The sequence below is a fragment of the Halichoerus grypus genome, chromosome 10 (assembly GCF_964656455.1).
Source record: "Halichoerus grypus chromosome 10, mHalGry1.hap1.1, whole genome shotgun sequence".
Taxonomy (NCBI): domain Eukaryota; kingdom Metazoa; phylum Chordata; class Mammalia; order Carnivora; family Phocidae; genus Halichoerus; species Halichoerus grypus.
The window spans coordinates 53,481,111-53,503,224 of NC_135721.1; the positions used below are offsets into that span (position 1 = coordinate 53,481,111).

General features: G+C 34.0%; 1 protein-coding gene across 5 annotated transcripts; it reads right to left on the reverse strand.

Moving 5' to 3' along the window:
• Window positions 1-744: 744 nt before the first annotated feature.
• On the reverse strand, window positions 745-13,301 carry ETAA1 (ETAA1 activator of ATR kinase). 5 transcript variants are annotated; one of them, XM_078056464.1, is made up of 6 exons: window positions 12,937-13,301; window positions 11,614-11,742; window positions 11,270-11,346; window positions 8,143-8,255; window positions 5,846-7,890; window positions 745-1,041 (listed from the first exon to the last, which is right to left on the reverse strand). In XM_078056464.1, exons 1-6 carry the CDS (start codon window positions 13,157-13,159, stop codon window positions 923-925), a joined length of 2,706 nt encoding a protein of 901 aa, XP_077912590.1. In that variant the 5' UTR covers window positions 13,160-13,301; the 3' UTR covers window positions 745-922. The 5 variants fall into 5 exon arrangements, with proteins under 5 accessions (XP_077912590.1, XP_077912588.1, XP_077912592.1 ...); XM_078056462.1 differs by having other exon boundaries at window positions 5,846-7,893; XM_078056465.1 differs by lacking the exon at window positions 745-1,041 and adding an exon at window positions 3,465-3,984 and having other exon boundaries at window positions 5,846-7,893.
• Between the last annotated feature and the right edge of the window lie 8,813 nt (window positions 13,302-22,114).

Consider the following 22,114-nt stretch of genomic DNA (forward strand, 5'->3'; position numbering starts at 1 on the left):
TTTTTTTTAGTTTTATACTATGAAATAATTAATGCTCCTACAAACAAGTTATTTTATATACTAATTAATACTCAGAAGAAAATGGTACAATTGTCTAGGTGTTCATTAGAATGAAAGCAATCATTCTAATTTCAGCACAGCTTTAACCTGCCTTGTGACTTTCAGAATAACAGTATTCATTTCTCACCTATACAAAAAAGAAGTTGGACCAGATGATATCTAAAGGTTCTGACAGTTCTAAATGTTAATAATACTGTATTATTTATATAGCCAGTCTACTTTCTTTTTTCTAAACTTCTTAAATCAGCATTTTCCCTAAAAATAGTGGAAAGTTTCCAAAATACATCATGCTTTAGAAAAATAAAATTAAAATCTATTTCAGATTAGGAATTAAAAATAGTGATTTACTGACAAATAAATTGAAGTCATTTCCCACCAACCATGTTCCTAAAAATATGAAAGTGTTTTTAAGATTCAGAAATGTATAAAAAACTTAGAAACAGTTACTGAAAGTAAAACTATAAAAAAAAAAAAATCTTATTTACTTAGTGAGTTGAAGCTTTGTATTAGGGAGTTATTATGATAAAAAAATTAGTAGATTACCACTTTTGGATGATCCACAATATTTAAAAATATAACTACTTACTCTGTATAATTCTACAACATAATCGCTAACTCTCCTGAATTTCTAAAACTTTTATGCAATTATTTTCACATACCTCTCCAAGGAAAGGTTTCATTGAATTGCAAACATTGATTTATTAAATAAAATAGAAGTCCATAAAAACAAAAAGAAGTCCATGCTTTATAAGTCAGCATTAAATTTCTCACAGAGAAATCAAGAAAAAATATTTCCTATCACAGATAGCTATTAACTGTCGTCGTTACGTCTTCCAACTAATATTTCACAAAAGAAATCAAGTTAAGTGGGAGCTGCCTTTACAGAGGATGCCTGTGCTCTGGCCATTCTTCGAACCAGTGCTTCTTGTCTTTTTCTTTGAATTTCTTCAGGAGAACACTTTTTATTTTTCTCTTCTTCCTCTAAAAATTAAACAAAATATAGATATTACTTTTATAGACTGTAAAGTCATCCTGAATATGAGTTTTAGTTTTCACTTTTTTATTATCCAGACTTGCCATATTGGTATAACTATTTCACACTAAACTACTATATATGATCCTCCACTTACAGATATAGTGCTCTAGCCAAAAGAAAATCAAGCACTGATCAATCTGTCCTTATTTTATATACCTTTTCAAAATGTCATAAAGTTCATTTGATTAAACTGTACATTTTAACTTCCTAGCACACAATTCTTGTGAATAAGGACATCTAATTTATATAATTCACAAATGAATATTTTTTTTAAAAACTGGGATTTTAAATGTTATATAAACTTTAGTAAAAAAGCAGTCAAAATATAATGAATTAAATACAAATACCTCAAGTAGTGTATTTTTACTGATAAGCTATATTAATATTCACACCAACTTTTTTTCCTCTATAGAGCTCCAAGATTTTCATTTTAGCCATTGAGGAAAAATGTTTTAGAGTGATCTAGTGAAATCTATCATGACAATAAGCATATAATTCACTGTCAAATATTTTTATTTGGAGAATACATTTTATATAAACATTAGAAAATTATTTCAAAAAGGAGAATATCTGAATAAAATCTTCAATTTGAATGTCTTTTTAAGTATACAGAAATGTGAAGCATTCTGACATATTCCTATGCAGCATATTTTAATGTATACTTCAGGGATAATACACTATAAAATAAACAATGTGTTTTAAATTAATGAAAATAGTTAAGTTTGATTTTAATAATATATCCAATTATATCTATGCAAAATACTAAGTTCTAATAAAATGAATTTAATTCCACAGTTTAGTCACTTTAAGCTAAAATATTAGATTATCTACATAATGGTAATAATAATCAAACTTTAAAATTAGTAAACGTATTTTCTCATTTAAAGGATGTTTTAAAATTAAGGCCATCACCTTAAATCATATTTACATGACCTTGTACTGGTAAAACTGTTTATGTTGTAAAATCTGCCTCTCACAGAATATGAATCTGTAGTACTGTTGGCAGAGAAATATTACACTACCATCTAGACAAAGGTTCAGATTTTGTTATAAGACATTTCCCTTGTTAACTAAGGGAGATTATTTGTCCAAAATAAATTATCTGTCTCCCCTTCCTTTCTTGGTATAATTGGAAATGGGAGAGGGTGTTCAAGGTAAGAGGTAAATATTTTAGATAAACTCCCCAGATTACTCTGATGCCTTATTTATTTCCTAAACTAATTATCTCACAGATTTGTAGCTATTTTTCCTTACAGAAAGATGCTACAAGATACTTTATAATTAGCTTGACTAATTATCTAATATTTTAGTCTCAAAGCTGAGAAACGAAAACTCAGAACACACACACAATTGAAGTGACCGTAAGTTTGGAAGGAAAACAGGTTAATAATCCATGACAGCAGAAAAGAACATAGCTCTCTAAAACTGGTTTTACAACTGGCTTGGTGATATTCTTGGAAAATAATTTCAAATGATGTAAATAAAGTCACACTATGAAATTTTGACTTAGAGAGAGTCATCCATTTCTCCCATCAGCTCTTCCTTTAACTCAATCTTCAATAAAAATACATGGTAAAGTTTCAAACTATTACAAGATACAAAGCAAAAGTGGCTCTTCTTAATCTTTATCCTAGAGCAGAGGTCAGCAAAAAAGAAAAAAAAAATCTGTGAAGGGCCAGAAAGTAAATATATTAACCTTTGAAGTTCATATGGTCTTTTGTTGGCAACTGTTCAACTCTGTTATTGTAGCATGAAAACAGCCAGCCATGGACAATACAAATGATGTGACTGCGTTCAAATAAAACTTTGTTTAGGGACAATGAAATCTGAATTCCATGTAAGTTTCAAAGGTCATGAAATATTACTCTTCTCCTGATTTTTTCAACTATTTAAGATGTGAAACCATCTTAGCATGCTGGCTGTACAAAAACTGGCTATGGGCTGGATTTGGATAGGCCATGGTTTGCCAAACCCCGCCTTACAGCAATGAGGTAGTTAAATGGGTTTTGTTTCAGAGACATTCTCTGGAGAGCAGCTTGCTACATAACAAAGTAAAAGAAAGTAGAAACAATAGACAATATCAAGAAGATTAATGTTAATTAGAAGATTAGGTACTATCAGTAAACTTAAAAAAATTGATAAGATAAACTGAAAGAGATTATCCACCCATAAAAAATGCAGATAGGATAGTAGTTTTGGGAAAACTCAAATATTGCAGAGATGTAGTCATTTTTAATATAGTTATAACTATATGTAACTAAATTCATGTTGAGAGTATGGTCCAATTAATTACACTTATCTAAATATAAATTTAAATATTTTAAATTATAGATTGACCACAATTTTTAAAAGTTTCAAAATATCAAGGCTATAATGTAGGGAAATATTCATTGTCAATGTTGATAAGAATATAAATTGATGTAACTTTTGGGGAAGATTTGGTGATATCCATCAAATTCAAAACATTCTCTTACATCAATTTTTCAATAATTAACAGATACAATCACAGGAGTATGGAGAAATTTATGTAGAAGTATATTCACTGGAGGATTGTTTGTAATGCAAAAAATGCAACCAAACTGGACTTTCCATCAATAGAGAAACAAATAAATCATGGTACATCCATATAATAACATACTATGTAGTTATTAGAAGGACTAAAGCAAAACTATATGAATAACAGGAAAAGATAGCTATATTAGATGAAGATGAAGGCAAAACCAAGTTGTCAAAGGGTAGGTACATAGTACATAATTCCATCTGATTAAATAAATGTGTAGGTATACACACATATACATACACACAAACATGCATGCACGCTTTTATATGCACAGAAAATACTACATGATGTATTCCAAACTGTTAACTGTGGTTTCCCTGAGGAATGGCTGTGAGAAAAGAGAAATAGAGAATTTAATTTTTCACTTCAAATTAATCTATTCTGTTTTCTTTCTTTTTAAACAACCAGCATATTACTGTTACAAGTTAAAAAAAAAAAAAAAGGGGTGGGATCACTTAAATAGGAAAGTTGTAGCAGTAATGCCAACAAAATTATCATCTAGAGTCTAAATAGAAAACAATGATCTAATGCTAAAAGGAGCTAAAGACTCCCTCACCTTATTAGCATTAATCTACATAATAGATAAGAATCCTAATGTTAGCCCCCAGTGAGGAAGACTGATTAAGAAAATCAATAATTACAAGCTAGCATAGTAAATGCTATAACAGAAGTTAACACTGGGTATTGGAGAAACCCAGAGAAAGTGAAGCTAAATTATCTGGGTGGACAGAAACATATTGTGTTTTAAAGGACAAATGGAAAATGGCTGGGCAGATTTGGTATATGCAATGTGGGGGCACTGTGTTTCTGGTGAAGGAAACAGCATCTGTGAAAACATGAGGCTGTGAGAAAGAACTGGGCATTAAGATATACAAGTAGTTATGCCAGACACAGTCCCTTTTAAAAAACATTACAACATCAGTGAATAACAGATTTTTCACCTTATATTGCATGATATTCATTCAAATACTTACTAAACATCTTCTAAGTGGCAGATAGTGTGGTACGCCTAGGTATTCACAGATAGGACAGACAATAATCAATACTTGCTTGCAAATTGTGATAAAAGAAACGAAGGAATACGATAGATGATGGAAAATAACAAAGAGAAGACCTATTTATAGGTTGTTCAAGGAAGGTCTCTATGAGGAAGTCATACTTAAAATGAGACCTAAGGATAAAAAAGCACCAACCAAAAGACAGGAATGCGGGGGTCAAATGCTGGGAAGTAGTAGTTTTAGTTAGGAATAGCACAGTCAGATCTCCTGAACTAGGAAAGAAACTATTCTGTTTGAGGAACCAAAAAGATAGCTAGTGTAGTTGAAGCTTAGTAGGTGAGATAAAAAAGCAGACAGACAGGCTAAGGAGTGGTAATCCAGGGCCTTATAAATCAGCGTAGAGTTGGAATTTTATTTGAAAAATGATGGGCCATCATTGAAGGCTGTGGTTAAGCACAGGAATGCCATATTTGCCTGTTTGTTTTTTAAAAGATTATCCTACTCTTTGGAGACTAGAATTGAAAAGGGACAGATAAAAGAACTATAATCTAGTCAAAAAATGTTGGCTTGGATAAGGGTGGTAGCAATTAAGAGTGAGAAAAATGGACAATTTTGAGATGTATTTTTTTTTTGAGGTAGAAACAATGGCACTTGATAGAATTGTGGGAGAGGAATCAGAAGAATCAAAGATGACAGGTTGTACTTAGTAAATTACAGTTCTAACCATCACAACTAACAGAGTTTTATATCAGGTATTATAGTAGCAAATGTGTTTAATTAGAATGCTCTGAATTTTCAAATATCGTTCACCTCAATGTTCTGCTAAACATAGGAGTAAGATTATTCAAGTTTTAAAACAATGAGACATTTAGTAAACACAATCTCACAGCAATATATCTACCTAAAGTACAATTTTCTAGGAAACAATTCAGAAAACATTCAACAAATATTTATTGAGTACCTACCATATGCTAGTCACTGTATTAAAAGCTAAGAATCTAATGCAGTCTTCTGAAAACATAAATCACACACCCTTTGTATATTAGAGCATAATTATTTTTAAGAGTCACTTTAAGAATTCTAGTTAAGTATCATGATTTTTTAAATTGTTACACAAATTCAATATAACAAATAACTAGTTTAGCTACTTTCCCAGGTGATAATTTTCAAAGAAAACTATTTTATACATACCTTTTGAAGGTTGTTCCATAGATTCAGAACGTTTCACCAAAGGCTGCTGTTGAACAGTCTTCCCACAAAATGGGCTGACAGTTTTATTTTTCTCCAAACCCTGTGTAATTTTGGTATCAGAAATACTTGCTGGTATACAATTTTGATTGAACTGGGAAAGAATCTGAGAATTTTTCATCTTTGTAAATGTATACTTAGGAAATCTAACTGGTCTGTTAAGGTCACTCTTAGCTCCATCTGTTGTGCTCCTATGGGATAGATGCTGAGTACTTAATTTCTTCTTGTAAGTAGCAGTTTCTGTATTCCTATGATCTGAACTCACATTCAAACTTGAATTTCCTATAAGAACCGATTCAGTACTATTCACTTGTATTGGAACATCAGTGTTATTCCAGGAATAACGTAGATTATTGATCTGACAATTTGAGTTCTTAGAGTATGTTGTTAAATTAGTTTTAACACCTAAAAAGCTTGGAGAATTTCCACAAATTTCTCCTTTTTCCATCTTCACTGGTTTATTTAATTGTGAGCTATTTGTGAAAGATGTATGCCCTGAAATGCTGCTCAGATTCAAATGCTTTGATTGCACCAATTGACTTTCTTTAGATGTAGTAAACATGTTTTCGGCTCCATGTTTGGAACTATTATTGATCTCAAGTTTACCTTCTGATATCTTGCTGTCCTTTCTAATGTCTTGTTGCTGAGTTAGTCTTTCAATATCATCACACGCTTGGTATAATAAATCATCATCTACATCATCTGCTTCCCAGGTATTCTCTAATTGATGACATGCTTTAACAACTTCATTGGCAAATGATGGATCATTCCAGTCATCAAAGAAAGAACCTAACTTTGATGTATTAGTCTGATTTGGATTATAAACACTGGTTTCATTGCCCAAAGTTGCAGAGCCAAAATGATCTATATTAGCAGGTGCTTTAAAAGACTGATTATAAATGGACTTATTTTTTTGTTCATTAGAATATCCTGTGTTCAAAGTTGACTTTTCAGAAATATTTACATTAGAAGTAAATTTAGTGTGCGTATCTTCTTTTACTTTTGTCAGATTAGACGCAACTGTACAGTCTCGAATTTTGTCTTGAACAACAGTTTTATTGAAAGATTTCTCAAATTTCATTTTATTTCCAGTGGATGGTAATTTGCTTGGTTTATCATTTGGATTTAGTGAAAACCCATATTTTCCAGAATCTATTAATTCCTTGTTGTATGTCTTTGAAGGGAGATCCTGTAAAATTTTTGAATCCCTTACCCTGGTATCTAGACTTGTATTCATTCTTGACTTATTTTTATCATTTTTATTGTTAAAATTATAATTTTGCTTTTGATCAGCAATTTGGGCTGTTCTAGGAGCAGGGAAAAGTTCACACATTTTGACATTTTGCATAACAAAAGGTTCATTACTTAGTAAGTTTTCCCAATCATCCTCAAAATCACTGGTAGTAAATGCATCAAGGTGTTTATGAAAAGCTTCTGGCTTCTCAGTATAAGAAGTCACACATGATTTTGTCATTCCAGGAGTGTCTACTTGACAAAAAAGTGATCCTGGGGTTTTATCTGGCAGTTTTTCAGGGACCAGAATTTCATTCGTAATGATTTTCCCCTCTTTTAAAGCGCTTTTCTTTCCAAAGGTGGTATTACTTGTGTTCAAAAAAGCATCTGACAAATCTTGGCTAAACTGTCCACTACATTTCTGAGTAGAGCCATCAAAAATGGCATTAAAGGCTGCTTCAGCATTTTGGTCAAATGGCTTCTGACTGCTATATTGATCATTTACCACCGACATTTTGGTGTTTTCTTTCATCGGCTTCTTTATTGTAGAATTATCTATTTCAGGACCTATATCATGTAATAACTGCATTTGTACATTATCTTTATAATTACTTAAAGTCTCTGCTTCTGCAATTGTCTGGATAAAATCATGATTTCTTTTGTTTTGCTCTTGAATCACATCTAACTCTTCCATATTTTTATCAAATTGCTTAGCCAATTTCATAAGTTCTTCTTCTCGATTTTGTGTTTTTAACCTACTGAAAAAATTATAGAAATTATAACTAAGAAAACTTCTAAGAGTCATTATAAATATTCAATTGTTATTAAGCATATTTTAATATATTAAAACTCAAAATTTTAACACAATTATTTTAAGTCTAAAATTTTACATGTCAAAACTAAAAAATATAATTTATAGCCATTTTGATATATTTACAAAGCCAAAACAGAATATTAAAAATATTTACTCCACTAAATCTCAGGAAAATTGTAAAGTTGGAACTTACTTTGTGCAGCTGATTTTTGCTCTTGATTTTCCTTTTGCTACACTAGGAGTACAAGGAATAGCAGTTGCACCAATCCACATGCCAAGCATGGAGTTTGTTGTTGGTTTTTCATCCTTTGGCAGAAGGGAAAAAAAAGAAATTTACATAACAAAAAAAAGAAAGAAAAGAAAAAACTTTAACTACACTGAATTATTTTCCTAAAGCAAAAAATTTTGGTAAGGTGATAGTTACTAAACAAATTCCAGAATAATGAGAAGTTGGAGGATGGCAATAACAAGCTGTAAGAAGTGATCCTTTTACGTTTCAGGAAGTGAAAACATTCAGAATTGGTAATTTCTTATTTTCTAAAAAATTAAGTTTTAAGAATTTAATTAGTTAACATATGCATATTCAACAGTAAAAGCAGTTTTTTTTTTTTCCAAGAGAAAACTGACTGACTTATTAAGAATAGAGAGAGATACATATGGAATTCTTTCTATATCACCTGATTCTCCAAAATTTCCCTATCCCCATTATAATCTTTATCTAAAGTTGGACAATCCATGTTGACCTGAACTGGGAACACTTAAAATTAAACTCAGGACTGAGTCAAGTGCAAGGTTAGAACTGATGCTAAGAATATGGCAGGGATAAGAACAAAAATAAGTAGAGAAAGCAGAAAAAGAAGTTTAACCATACTATTAAGGGAAAGAAAGGGCCATTTTAATCCTCGATGTTTTTGCTACTCCTTTCAGTCAGCTGATCATGCAAAAAAATTAGAAAATGAATTTATTCATTAGTGACAAATGAACAAATCAAATGGTTTAACCATTTTCCACTCTATTTTTGTACTTAGAATGAATATAATACTTAGAATGAACATAAATAACTATCACACAAGCTAAAAATAATCTTATCACTAGGTTATAGGATACTTAAAAGCATGGACTGATCTTATGATCAGCACCCAGAAAAATGCTCGGCATGAAGAAGCTATCAGTTTATATTTATTTACTAGGTTTAGATGAAAATATCTCTACAACTTGATACTTTAAAATCCTCATTCAGCAAGCAGTTTTCTTAGATGTCCAGTTGAACCTAGATTTTAGCTTCACAAAATACTCCAGTAATCAGTAATTTTACTTTCAGACTCAATATATATTTTCACTTTTGTTTCAACAACAACCTTGAATTTAGGGAAAATATTCTTAATGATTTAATTATGGACCTTTTGTCCATTTACCAAGTATTTTTAAATTCATTCAATTTTTAGAGAATAAAGGTATGACAACTTTTTATGTCCAATTTTATATATACAAGGGCCCTGTGTATGTTTTTATACTATTTGTGTTAAATTTTAAAAATGTCTTTAATAATTGCATAATTTATTGATTTCCAACTACAATCCAGGTGTTATATAAAGAATCTGAACACATTACTTCATTTAATCCTAAAGAGTATTCTGTGTAGAGTTGTATAAAAATTATGAAAAAATACACATCCTCAAATAAACAACACTATATGAAAAGTATCCCTCAAAAAAGTGAAATGATTGTCCAGGGAAAATGGAAGTGAATATTTGGAGGGGAAAATTGCCATATCTGAAAATATCAAGGTGACTTAAATAACTACTTGAGGAGGTAACTCACCTAAAAATAAAAAGCATGAACATGTCACTCTGAGAACATGACAATCTTACACTACCAAAGATTTACATGCTTTAAAAGTGCTTAGTTGAAAAGAGTAACACTTAAAAGCAACTAATTTCACTGTATTTTTTCTCATATACAAGTTACCACTTGCATATTGTTTCTATTTCTTTATGTGAGCTATTATTTCCAGCCCACTTAGGTAAAGGGTCCAGTAATTTACTCAACTATCTTTTTATCACTATTTAAGCTGGCCAGTCCAAACACATTTTATTATGCTTCTTTCATGTGAAACCCACAATTAATGAAGATCTATTGTTAACTTATGAAGTAAATAGTATTATGGCATAAAAGCTATTTAACTAATGAACCGAATGTAAAATGAATTTCTATGACACGCCAAACATGGAATGTAAAGCTAGTAGCAACAGAGTTGTTTTGACTGTGCTAATTGTAATTTTGGATATTTTATAGCCACTAAGAAAAACTTTATTTCCTGTCTCCTCCACCTGGATGATGGTAATTCCTTGTAACCACAGTTTGGAACAATGCCATCTATTGTTTATGGTGAACATATAGTTACTATCCAAGGGTATGTCAAGGAAAAATCCCATACTTTCTACAAAGAGGACACTGAGCAAAAATTAGATGCTTTCTGAATTTAAATATTGTTAAATAAGAAAAAGAGAGAGGACAGTAAAGAGGTTCAGAATACAGGCTGCCTTAAACTTGTATTTCTATTCCATTCAAGCAGTACAGGAACTGAAATAAAGATAGAGAAACTTTTGAGGATGGTTCTATGACAGCAAATAATTTAATTATCATAATGAACTTTAAAATAACCTTACATTTATAGTGCTTATGTTTACAAAGAATTTTTATCTAATTTAATCCTCATAATAGTCCAATGGAGAGAGCAAGACAAGTAATTCTAGTTTATGGCTGAATGAACTGAAGTTCTGAGAGCTTAAGTGCCTTGCTTATGGTCACCCAATATAGGAGGTAGACTGAAAACTTCAAATCCAGCGTTCTTTCCACTTTTATGAGTATTTCTCAATGATCATATTAGTCCACAAGTATTAAGAAGAGCAGTTTCAATGGGGAAAAATTGTGCTATTGACAGTAAACAAATACCAATCACAAAAAACTTTAAAAAGTTTAAATTTTTATTGTCTGATTCTATTATTTTAGTAACTTTAAAAATAATGCCATATATTGTTAAACAACATTAAACATAAAATAAACACAAAGCTCTAGTCAAAATTCATTACTCTAAAAAAATTAAAATATAAGATATATGCTTAGGAAAATATATATTGCCAATTATACCTTATGTTCCTTTTTTCAAAACATACATTTCAGTAGTACAAAAGGTAAAAGTTACCTTTGGTGCTCTATTTTCAGAAAAGAGAATTGTAAAAGACAACATTTTTCATACATGGGCCTAGTGGCATAGTTTTCACAGTTCTAAAATAAACTGTAAAACTAGTGATATTTACCTGAGGAGCAATACGATTAACAATATGTGAGATTTCATCACTATCTGTGGTGTAAATCTGTTTTTTTCTTCCTTTACCTAAAGAACAAAGACATTCCTATAAATGGTAAACAAAAAACTTAATTTTTAAAAATAGGAGTCACTTCATAGAAAACAATATTAATTAGCATGGCTTAGATCACTATGCACTGACATCACATGCGTACCATACCAATCACGTAAGATTTCTCAAAAAACATCTGTTGTATAAAAGTTCTGTTATTACCCTACTGAAATTCTATAGTTAAATCCTAATCATTTGCCAAATATTTACCCAGATAAAAATATTAATTAATAATAAATTACCTAACTGTTTTGTCATTGGAGAATTTTGATCCCAAAAGATATCATTTTGTCCATCTGGATCATTAGGAGAACTGAAGGTAGATGACAATAAATCCATTTTCAGCACTCTCTTTGGTGTTTCATATCTTTCTACATAAAATAAGATTAAAAAACAATTGTTGCATTGTAAAGCATTACTTTACTTCCTAATACCCCAATGTCACACATCCTTTAGATTACTTTCTATAGTCTAACTCTAAAATTTTCTCCCAGAGATGATATTACTTTAATAACAACTGAAATGTTTCACATAAAAATCCTTGTAATACTTCACAAATTTGACACTGTAAATAGCAAGTATTTTAAGATAACTCAGTAGCTCTATGAATGTCTACTACTGTATAATCTAGTCACTCCATTCATTACCACTGGAACTTGGAGGCTTTGGGAACCACCTGTAATTTTGAAAATCAAAAAGCTCCCAGCAGAAACTTCAGTAAAAGTCTGTTTAGCTCCCTTTCATTAACTCTATCCAACTTATGCTAATTACTTCAAAAAGCTTTAGCGACCCATTTCCTGTGAAGTTTTGTCCACTATCACTTTTAAATTTCTACAGACATTTGTTTTTGTTCATTCCAGAATTGCCTTATGGGAGTAAACTAAAGACAAATAAGGTAACAAAAGTCGTATTTTAAGAACACACTTTAAAAAAGAGCTTTTGTGTGAATTTCAGTTCCTACCAGGATTTACTGCAAATCTTTAAAAAAATAGAACACCCAAAACTGACCAGAATGAAACATTCAGGGGCCCTTAGTTTCCTACTTGAGAGACATCATACACAGGACTTCCGGTTTATTCATAATGAAGTGAGACATCACCCAGACTCTTGAGGATGATAGAGATAGCTATAGCTGTTTATATGATCCCTTCACTAAAGCAAGTCAGGGCAAAACGTTTGGGGGGGGGGCGGGGAACAATTCCCCTGGAAATAAAGTGAAGGCAACAGGTTATCAGATAGTTTTCCTTGCTCTGCCACTGCTGAAGACTGGAGGAGCGGTATAGAAATAGCCGCCCTCCTTCCCTCCAACAGGTAAATCACAGGGCCTATTCCTATACCAGGGGCAGCAAGTGGGTGGTCAAACAGAGCGTGGCAGAGCTCAAATTCGGAGACTAAAACCATGGGGGTAGTGGCGTCGTGTTCCTTTCGGACTCACGAGGGAAGAAGCCCAGAGAAAGAAAGCACTAAGTCTCCACCCCCACCCGCACCCTAGGATCGCCCATTGCAAGCGGGGCTGTGGGGCTGCAGCGCTTAAGCCCGGAGAGGCCGCGTTGCCGACGTCTCACCCTCGGGGTTACTTTTACTGCACGAAGCGGCTGCTGGAGGCTGCTCTTGTTGCGGCACGGGCCGGGGAGACGTCTCTCCGGCCCTGTGGGGCTCTGAGCCGCGGGCCGACCTCAGCCGCCTCTTCCCTGGCTCGACCATCGAGCTGCATTCCTCAGCCGCCGCCGCTTTGCGCGGCGTGTTCTTCAGGCCAGGGCTGTCCCCATGTTTCCTTCGCCGACTCATTGCCTACACACCCCCTCCGCCAGCCCCTTCTCCTTTCACATTTTGCAACGGGAGTAGTAAGGCAATGGAACTACAAGCGGAACTCAGCGCCAACGGCCGCCGCCATTTTGGCCGATAGGGCGCTCGAAAGAGGCAGCCGCTCATTGGCTGCGTCTGGACAAGGGGGCGGAGCGGTCAGGGTGCTAGCGGCGCGCGCTTCCGCAGCCCGCCTCCAAGCTCGCCGGGCTCGGCTCAGACTCATCCGGATTGGAAGTGATGTAAGGAGTAGTGAGCTGGTCAGAGTAGTCGAGTGAGAGTATGGGAGGTGGAAAGAAAATTGAATCCACTGGCACCTTTTTACTGTATTTACAGCTGGCGTTACACATTACTCAGATTTAGATAATTGTGGGTTTTAGTATTTTAAAGAAGAAATAAAAGGTATAGATTAGGAAGGAAAATTTTAGCTATTTTTTCATAGGTGATGTGTGCATAGAATAACCCAAAAAGTGTAGAAGTTATTAAATATATAAATTAATTTAGCGGAGTTGCAGATACGAAGTAAATATTCAAAGACCAATTATGTTTGAATATATTAGGAACAAACAACATTGACTTTTAAAGAAATATGATTTCTGGGGCAACTGCCTTCGGCTCAGGTCATGATCCAGGAGTCCCCAAATCGAGTCCTATATTGGGCTCCTTACTCAGCGGGAGCCTGCTTCTCCCTCTCTTCCCCTCCTAGTGCTATCTCTGTCGCTATCTCTGTCTCTCTCAAATAAATAAATAAAATCTTTAAAAAAAATAAAATATGATTTCTAATAGCATACAAGATATCAAGTAACTAGAAATAAATTTAACCCAAATCGCAACATTTCTACAGAGAATATGAAATATTTTTGAAAGAAATTGAAGACCTAAATACAATTGACCCTTGAACATGGCAAGTGTTAGGGGTACTGACCCCTGTGCAGTTGAAAAATCACTGTAACTTTTAACTCCCCGTGAACTTAACTAGTAATAGCCTACTGATGTTGACTAGAAGTCTTCCAATAACATAAAGTTAATTAACACGTATTTTGTATGTTATATGTATTGTATGCTGTATTCTTACAATAAAGTGAGCTACAAAAAAGAAAATGCTGGGGCTCCTGGGTGGCTCAGTCGTTAAGCGTCTGCCTTCGGCTCAGGTCATGATCTCAGGGTCCTGGGATCGAGCCCCACACAGGGCTCCCTGCTCCGAGGGAAGTCTGCTTCTCCCTCTCCCACTCCCCCTGCTTGTGTTCCCTCTCTTGCTGTGTCTCTCTCTGTAAAATAAATAAATAAAATCTTTTTTAAAAAATGTAATTAAGAAAATCGTAGGAAAAATACTTTATAGTACTGTGCTGTCTTTATAAAAAAACAAAACTAACTGTAAGTGGGCTTGCACAGTTCAAGCCCATGTTGTTCAAGGGTCAACAGTGAATGGAGGATTACATCATGTTCATGGTTGCAAGACTCAATATTTTTACCTTATTTCTTCCCAAATTGACTCAATGCAAATCCATTCAAAATTGCAGTAGGTGTATGAGTGTAGGTTTGTGTGTGTGTGTGTTGGGGGGGGGGTGTAACATGACAAGTTTATTTTAAATGTATATGGAAATGCAAAGCACCAAAAATATCCAAGAAACTTTCGGAGATCTCTTGAAGAATAATAAAGTTGGTATGTACCACGTATAAAATCATGGTAATTAAGACACTGTGGCAATGGTGAAAGGATAGACAAACATGAAAGAAACAGGATAGATGGCTCAGAAACAGACCTTTACATAAATGGACACTTGATTTAAGACGAAGGTGATACTCCTAAGCAGTGGGAAAAGGACTTTTTGATAATGAACAGTGCTTGGTCGATTTGATAGTCACATTGTGGGAAAAAAAGAAACAACCTCTACTTCAAACCATAACCCAGATCAAATGATATGCAAGTTGATTATATATTTAATTGTAAAAGATAAAATAATTAACATTCTAGGAGCTGTCTATAAATTGTCCTAATGACAGGAATGATTTTTAAATTGAACAAAAATGTCACTAACTATGAAAAAAATAATTATATTCTTGAGTACATTAAATTGATAACTGAAGAACTTAGGTCTATCCAAAGACAGCATTAGGGAATGAAAGGCAAGGCACAGATTGGAAGAAGGTATTTACCAGATGCCAGTTGGGCCCATATGTAAAATATATGAAAAACGGATATAAATTGCTAAGAAAATGATTGACCACCAATAAGAAAAATGGGTCAGATACTTTAGCAGGCTCTCCAAAAGAAAATCTCAAAGATCAATAAACTTGTATAAAGGTGCTCAACCTTATTTGTAATGAGGAAAATGAAAAATAAAGCCATAATGTGATACTCCTCAACACCCATCAGAATGGCTAAAATTAAGACTGACAATAGGGGTATCGAGGGAACCAGAGATGAGACCACAGCCTCAGCCACTACCTTGATTGCAGCCTGTGAGGGACTCAGAGCCTGAGGACCCAACCAATGGGAATTGTCACATACTGCTGGTGAGAGTAACTTGGTACAACAGTTTTGGAAAACAGTTTTTGGTCTAGCAATCCCACTTTGAGGTATATAACCAACGGAAATGCATGATGCACTTGTGCATCAAGATACATTTTATAAAAATGTTTTTAGCAGTAAAATTCAAAATCACCCCAACCTGGAAGTAAGCCAAACATCCTTCAAGAGTACAAGGCTTAAATATATTGAGCTATATTTGCTTAACAAAATGCTACATAGCAACATAAAAGAAAAATCACAACTCCTTGCAACAATGTGGAAAATCTCATAAAGTTGAGCAAAAGAAGCCAGACTCCCAGTCAATTACATCCCAAGAATACTATATAATTCCATTTACATGTAAACAGGCAAGGTGTTGTATAGGGTTGTAAGTTTAAGTGTTAAAATTATAAAGAATAATCAAGGAATCGATTACCATGAAAGTCAGGATAATGGTTACCTTGGGGAGGGGAGAAGGGACAATGATTAGAAGGGAATAGGGTGGCAGTAATCTGGTGTTTTGGCTTTGTTCTTTTTCTTGTTCTAGTTGTGATTTTGTGGTAATTCATTGAGCTGAATATGTTGTTTTGTGTACTTTTGTGTGTATACACTATGTTTATCAATAAAAATATTTTTAAAACTTTTGTAAAGCAAAAATATTTGTTTCCACTGAGGAACTGAAATGTATTTCTTTGTAATTTACCCTGTCTGGCTGAAAGAAATCCTACAACTAAATACGAAGTTCAGTTCTAACACTTATATAAACCAATGTGACCAAATATTTCCCTTCTTTTTCCTCAGTCCTTGACTTTCTACTGATATTTCCCTTGCCATGATTGTTTTTAATCTCCATATTTTAAACCATTATTTAGTTTTATATATTTATACCTGGATATGACTGCTTGGAATGTGACATCTCTTAAAATTCACATCAACTACATGAAACTCCAGTTGTTTAAATTAACAGGAATAGTTATTTCTCTTGGGGATCTCTCCTACCTACCTATCAACTGACCAAGAATCCCAGAAGCAGAAAAAAAAAAAAGTTCATGTTTGCTACACTTTATTAAATAGATGGCTTCATTGCTGCCTAAAAGACTTAACTTACCCTAAAAAGGATCCACCTCACACTTAGAAAATAGTTGAAGTTTGAAGAATTTAATAAAGCCTATAGGAGTAATAATCATGTGGTAATCCTTTAAAGCATATCAACACTGCAAATAAAATAACAATGAATAATTTCCCATAACTGTCCAAATTCTATAGTGCCCAAGTAACCCTTGTAAAAAGGAACAACTGGAGCCCAAAGAACAGCCGTGTGTTGTGACCTTAGCATACCCAGAATGGTTGTAATTGTAATCATTATGTGGTAGGAAGCTATCGTAAGTTTTAGCTTGGAAGTTACTTAATTCACACAATCTCGTTACAGTTCTAAATGTGGTTCAAATTAACTGTACTTCCTAAATGTAGCTCTTGAAATCAGTACAGTACAATTAACTCCTTGATAAAATGTTTTTAAAAAACAAAAGATAAGTCTCCTAGACATTTGAATGCAATATGATTCAAAATGCCAAAACTTAGCATTTCTAGGCATTTGGATACAATGTACATACACGTAAGGTTTAATACAACTAAAAATTTTTTGATAAACCAAAGTTAAACTCTTACTTGTTTACTTGCAGGAATTATCCATAAGCTTGATAGTGATTATTAAACAAAAATTAATTGAGAGTCTATTGATAAGGAGATGTTATGCGGATTGATTGCCTTGTCACATCACAATGATACTACCTGCTGGCTGGGTGGCTGATTGTGAGAAGTCTTTGTTTCAAGAAAAAAAAAATGAAAATCATAATGTGCTACATAATAGCACATTATGTGTACAGAGCCCTGCCCCAGTTCCAAATATATCAATTGGCAATTGTATATCCAAATATATCAATTATCAATAGATACAATTGACAGAAACTGAACAGACAACAAAATGAGTAGAAAATTTTTATAGTCTTATTGCTATGTTCCTAAGATACCCCAAAATGAGCGTGGGTAGGTATTGGGCCCATTTTTCCTCAGTCCTGACCTATTAGCAGTTGTAATTAAAATCACCTTCTATGCCCATCCCTCTTCTGTGGGAACTGCTTCATCCAGAGCCTCTGCCTAGGTGACTTTAGTCCCATCAGGTAGTCCCAGTCAGGTAAAACTGATTGGACTAGAGTGGGCACTTGACTTTGGGAGCCAATCCATAGGCTGGCTTTCCACCTCTGACTATCACAAAAGATACATCGAGACATCATATTTCTTGAAGATTTGAAGTAAGAATTTGCTAGAGGGCCTTGTGCAAAACCATGCGGGGCCACAAACTTTGAGAAAGCTTGTAGGTAGTAGAACAGTGTTACCTGACAGGACAGTTGGAATGAGTATGTAGATTTGATACCTGGAAACTGAATAGCCATTCAGCTCCAGCATCCCAAGGCCAGGTTCTATTGTAATTCCAGTTCTTTTCTTTTTCAATCCAAGCCCTTACAGTAAACTTCCTTTCCTTGTGCTAGCTAATGCCAGTTAGTCTATACTCCTTGTATCCACAAAAGCTGAACTAAAACAAAGCTTAGGATCAACAGTTATAGTCTAATTGTTTCTCAGTTTTTATTAGAAGGCGCAAATTGCCATGAGAAATGGCAGCTGCTAAATGCTTTTACTTTAAATGCTGTTTGCAAAGCAGGATACCAAACTCATTCTCAAGGACAAGATGGTAACTGCAAACTTTAACAAAATCACACTTAAGTATAAATGATTTAGGCAGTTTTTATAATAACTTAAAGAGAGATGATTTTGAAAAGTTCAAAATAGAATGTAACAAAATCCCATTTAAAGGTAGAGTTGGGAGCTAAAATATTTTAGTGATTTATCTGAATCTGAGACAAATTATAGTGGACACTGGCTGTCATCTAAAAATCACTTTATTTTTATTTTTTTACATTTCTTGGCTCACTCTTTATAAAGACCTACAAGTTTAGAAAATATAGACTGTGTTTGTTTGCCTTTCCAGCCCATACTCCAGGATGATGTTTCAACCTCTGTTTTACTGCTTTCCACTATTCCCTTACCTTCTCAACCCACCAATACACTTTCCTTGCTGGCCTCCAGGCTTGGATCAATCATGCCACTTGCTTTCTCAGCTCCTACAAGTGAGCTACTGAGTAGGTTGGAGAGGTTTCCAGCTGTGCCATCATGAAGCTATAGTGACCAGGTGAGTTTTCAATGGCGCACAATAAAGTATCACTGACCAGCAGAACTCATGCTTCCATTCTCTAGAACAGAGATTCTAAATTTCTCTACCACTGTCTATATAAGAACAGATACCATGAGAAAAATGAAGGCTTTACTTATTAAGACTAAGCTTATTTAAATCTTACATAAAATTTCACAAGGAAATAAACAAGATTTGGAATGTTTTAGCAATCATTCTGCAGTATTATATATACTTCCTTAAGTCTTCACTACAATCAAAATCATGAATATATCCATCACCCCTAAAGTCTCCTTGGACCCTTTGTATTCCTTTTGTTTGCAGTATGTAAGAGTGTATAATTTACTTTTGATTAATGGCTGTATTTAACAATTTGCTAGCCTAATTCCTAAATATTTAACGATCAGCTCTCAAGAGCTAGGATCAGCTGGTTATAGCACATCACTGATTTTCTTACCTCTCGTTCTCCTTTCTCCAGTTTAAGTAACTTCAGTTTCTTCAGCTTTTCCTCATCTTACCTATTTGTCAAGCTTTCATCAGTTTTAAGCCTCTCAATTCAGTGACTGAGCTGAGAACTGGACCGGAGAGTGCTACTCTATATGTTACAGGCTTAAAAATGAAACCAAGCTGTAAATGTTAAGGGACAAGAGAGCCTGGGGCACTTTCCTAGGGTTGAGAAATTAGATGGTTGCTGGGAAAGGTAGCTCCAAGTAGGAAGGGACCCTTTCTAACTAAGCGACCCTTGGGAGATCTCTCTGTAGATGTGGGTAGGAGGAAGGAAGGAAAACAGGGTTACTCAGTTCTGGAGTGGGACATATTTTTTGCACACTGTGCTTTCTGCAAGCACCACTTAACACTAATTGAATTCAATGCCACTGATTATTTCAAAAGGAGCCCCCACTGGGCCTATCTCTACCCAGGAATAATGGTTGTGGGTATCAAAGAGGTAATTTGAAAAGACATTTTCCTCTACTGCTTTAAGTGAAACCTTGGGGGGAAAAGACTGAGCTGCCCCAAAATGTCTTATTCAGGGTTAAAACTTTCTTTTCCCTGGCTGTAATGGAATCTGGTTGTCCTCTATGAGTTTTTGCTTTTATGAATAGCAGGAAGATGGCCTGATTTTAAAGATTGCCCTTGACTCTTTTTCAAGCAGCAGGATCCAGATCATTCACTCTGTCACCATAATTTTAACTTAAAACACCCCTAAACCATACTTGAGACTATTACAGATTTATTTATTTTGCAGTAAATAAAATAATAAAATTTTCTTAAAATTTTTACAACTCTAAATAGTGTTTAGGTTAGTTCAGACAAATGCATGCTTGGGGAAGCTTAAAGTGTCCTAAAAGCAAATGGTTCTTTTGGTGAACGGTTCATTTGTACAGGATACTCTGGCCAGAGCTAAAAATGGCTTTTGATTGTTTAGGAGTGATTTTATAGCATTTAAAACATTAAAACTTTAAATAACATTTTAGATCAATTTGAATGTAAAAGGATAGAAAATAAGCTAGTTAAATTGCAAAATTTATATTACAAGGTAACTCTGCTCTTATCAATCTAGTTCGCAGCATAAGAAAATTTTCCTTTCAACAGGGCTTTTCCTTCTTTCAGACTCCTGGAAAAAATGCTTGGTGTATTTCATATGAATGTAAAAGGCTCTTTTGGCTTTGGTCTAGTGTCAGTAATCTGGGTAGCGGGGTTGGGGAAAATTGGGCCCTGGGGGTTGTCATCTCCTTGACATGAAGCATATGGAAAACACAGGTACATTTAAGCTGCTGTTGAACTATTTTCTTAAGCCTGTTACTATGACTTCTAAATGCATCAATAGGCAGTCCCCTTTACATGCTGCTCTTCACATTTCCAAATGCTCCCTGTCCTTTTAGTCATTGCTATTCAAAATATAGTGTGTGGAAAAGCAACCTGGGTTTCACCTGGGAGCTTATTAGAAATGCAGAATCTTGAGCCTATCCCAGACTGCTGAATCAGAATCTGCATGGTTACAAGATCCCCAAATCATTCATGACCATAGGAAAGTTTGAGAGCTGATCATCTGCATGGACTTCCCCTAATAATTTTGACCGTAGTGATTAATGCCTCTTTTCTCTGAACTCCCACCTTACCTTTTGTCCATTCTTTAAATTAGCACTTTATTATATAATCCTATGTTTCTCATGAATTGTTGGGCATATGCAAAATGATTTCCCTGACAATATTGTGAGCTCTTAGACGAGGGGTTGGCACAATTCTCTAAAAAGCCACATGGTAAATATTTTAGGCTTTGCAGGCCAGATTCTGTCTCAGTTGCATATTCTTTTTGGACTCGTTTACTCTTTAAAAATTAAAATATATTAGGTAGAAAGCCATATGAAAACAGGCCCTAGTCTACATTCGATTTGTGGGCAGTAGTTTGCCCACCCCGGCCCTAGATGGCTAGGCCAGAGTTGTATGTTGGGCTTTTGGTACAGTGCTGTTATGGGTTCTGCCTTCTGTTCTAAAACATTTTGAGGTAAGGTTTAGAAAAAGTTATGAAAAATTATACTATATCAATAAAAGCACCTATTTACATACTTTAAAAAGAAGCTATTAATAAGAATGAAAGATTCCAAATGAACTCATACATACATACATACATACATTTCTTTTCTTATGGGTGCCAAGACAAAAATAAACCATGAATTTCCACTTGGCAAAAGAATATAATAATCCTTAATTTTTATTAAGATCCTATTGGTAAAGAAATGTTGATATTTATTCCAGCCCAATATGAGTACATCAATAGCAAAAAGAATGAAAGTAATATGCCACAGTAGTCAGTTTAAAATTTTTTATGGCAATACATTCTTTGTGACTTGACCATAGTATTATTCTTTAGTCTCTAAGTGCTTGTTAAATTGTAACCTAATATTATTATGAGCCATCTGTGGTGTGTGGTGTTTAAGGTATTTATATGTCATAATTAATTCCTTGATTTTTGATTGCATTAATATTTGAACCAAAACAGTGTTAGCAAGAGATGAATGAAAAAGAATATTCTAGGAAAAGCAGCAGTATAACATATATATTACACATGCATGCACACACACACACACACACATGCACAGACGCACACATGCATGCAAGTAAGTATGCTGCCCTGTGTTATTGCTCTAGGCAATGTTAGGGAGAGAAATGGGTTTTCTGT

Bases quoted from the DNA above. Each gene is read 5' to 3' on its own strand.
- ETAA1 (XM_078056462.1), bottom strand. From the start codon at position 13,159: ATGAGTCGGCGAAGGAAACATGGGGACAGCCCTGGCCTGAAGAACACG. The intron at 11,743-12,936 runs GTGAGACGTCGG...TATTTTATGTAG, and splicing joins CAGTAAAAGTAACCCCGAGG to AAAGATATGAAACACCAAAG. The intron at 1,042-5,845 runs GTATGTATAAAA...TTTAATTTTTAG, and splicing joins TATGGAACAACCTTCAAAAG to AGGAAGAAGAGAAAAATAAA.